Source organism: Metarhizium robertsii, assembly GCF_000187425.2.
Source record: "Metarhizium robertsii ARSEF 23 chromosome Unknown MAA_Scf_3, whole genome shotgun sequence".
Taxonomy (NCBI): Eukaryota; Fungi; Ascomycota; class Sordariomycetes; order Hypocreales; family Clavicipitaceae; genus Metarhizium; species Metarhizium robertsii.
The window spans coordinates 808,167-810,135 of NW_011942171.1; the positions used below are offsets into that span (position 1 = coordinate 808,167).

Sequence of the window (1,969 nt, forward strand, 5' to 3'; positions counted from 1 at the left end):
GACTGGCCTCGCCGATGGGCCTCGCGATACTTATCAAAGGAAGACAGCTTCGTCTTGCGCTTCTTGACAACAGGGCCTTCATTAGGCGTAGTCCTGACTTCCAAATTACAATACTCCGTATCCCAAAGCGTCTGGACAAGGTTTTTCGCCTCTTGAATCCAATCCGGATGGTCCTGACTCCAGATATCGTCGAAGTATGTCCAACGGACAGCTGGGTGTAAAGCAGCAGCAGCATAATAGACAGGCGAATCCTTAAGAGTGCGGTAATACTTGTCGAGCTTCATCCAGCCCAAGTTAATATTGAAGCCGAACTGCTCTGGCTCAGGATACTGGTGAATAAGGGCCTTCGCTTCTTCCAGTTTACCGAGCAGAAACTCAAAGGCTTCCAGAACATCAGTCATCGATCCGAAGGTCTCCTCGACGCCGGTCGATCGCCTACGGGACTGAGTATCTCCCTGAAGGACTTGGACAACAACGTAGAAGTCGTGAAGGATATTCTCAAAGGCTCTGAGGACTGCCCAGTCATTGTCGCCAAGAAGGCTCTTCTTCTCAAGGCAGGGTGGCAACTTGGTATCTCTCTCGCCTTTCCTCGCTTCTTGGAAAAGTCTCTTCGCCTTGATAATGAATTCGTCGTAGAAGGGCTGCAACTTAAGCAACCGCCGGATCATGTAATATTGGGACAGCCACCTTGTATCGTTGTCGAGATGGACATCCAGTGGACCCTGGCTCTGTATTTCTGGATCTTCGGACGCTGCAAAATACTCCCGTTGCAACTGCCTGAGCAGCTGGGTTAACATATCCGACCGATGAACCCAAACTACAAAGTTGTGGGCTTTTCCGACCGGCCCCTTCTTCATCCACTCATCGTGTGCTGCCCTGGCAAGAAGCTCTCCCTTAACGAGGGATTCTTCAAAGGCTTCGACATCCTTTCCAAAGAGGAGAGCCTTGACAACGAGGTTGAGTATATGTCCCGTGCAACGGACCCGGCGCTGGATAGGATCGAAGCCGATATTTTGGCCGATAATCTCCATCGCTGTATCGTTGTTGCCCGCGTTGTCGAGAGTGAAATAGCCGAGCTTGTCCTCTATGCCAAAGGACCTAATGACGTCGAGTACCTCTGCCGCGATATTCTCTCCGGTGTGGCGGTTGATTAGTTCAGGAAGCCCAAGGACGATTTTCTGCGGCTCATTCTTAACGTTCCTGAATAATGCCGTAATTCCATATAATGTATGCCGGTTCCTGCTCCTAGCCCCGTCAAAGGCAATGTGGATCTGCCCGGGAGCTTCCTTCAGTATTCCCTTCACCCTCGTCTTGTGTTTCTCGAAGTATCGAATTGCCAGCCGCCGAACAGTATGCCTCGAGATGTGGGCGTCCGTGACCTGAACAGCAGGGTTAAGATATTCGAAGATGTGCCGGAGGCGAGGGTTCTCGGCCTGTTGGAAAGACTGTTGACTATCGACAATCCAGTTGACAACAAGCTTTTGGAAGTGCTCTCGATCAAAGCGTTTAATCAGATTGTTAGCCAAGGACTGCTCCTTTGGGTCGTCTCGGCTGAGATTGAAGATATCTGTAATAGAAGGGAACATCCTCTTCCCTCCCTTGGTCAACGAGGGTACGGGGCGCTTTCCAGATACATCCCAATGACCGTGGGACTTCCACAAGTGATGTTCAGCATTCTGTGTGCCTCTGGAATCGTAGGATTGCGGGTTGTTGCTTTTTTGACGGATACAGGGCATACAAATCCATCGTCTCGTCTTCGGAGACTGGATCTCAATACCGTATTCCCATACCCAAGACGAGGTATCTTTTGATCGTTCAGCTATCGTGAACCCTTGCCATCGTTTGAAGATGCGGGCTTCTTCCTCCGGAGTTGGATTCCAGTCAAATGGTACACCAGGTTTGTTGTCGACCGATAGGACAGAGTCAAAAGGGATTGGGCTTGGGTGGTTTGCCATACTTAAAGTAAGGG

General features: G+C 50.4%; 1 protein-coding gene across 1 annotated transcript in view; it reads right to left on the minus strand.

Annotated features, from left to right (window-relative positions):
- MAA_00420 (restless-like transposase) overlaps positions 1-1,955 on the minus strand; it is a gene marked incomplete at both ends in the record, with an annotated part of 2,301 nt that extends 346 nt beyond the window's left edge. The window contains one exon of the mRNA XM_007818418.2: positions 4-1,955. Within this exon, the coding sequence (XP_007816609.2) occupies positions 4-1,955 (1,952 nt within the window). The remainder of the gene's footprint in view (positions 1-3) is intronic.
- Between the last annotated feature and the right edge of the window lie 14 nt (positions 1,956-1,969).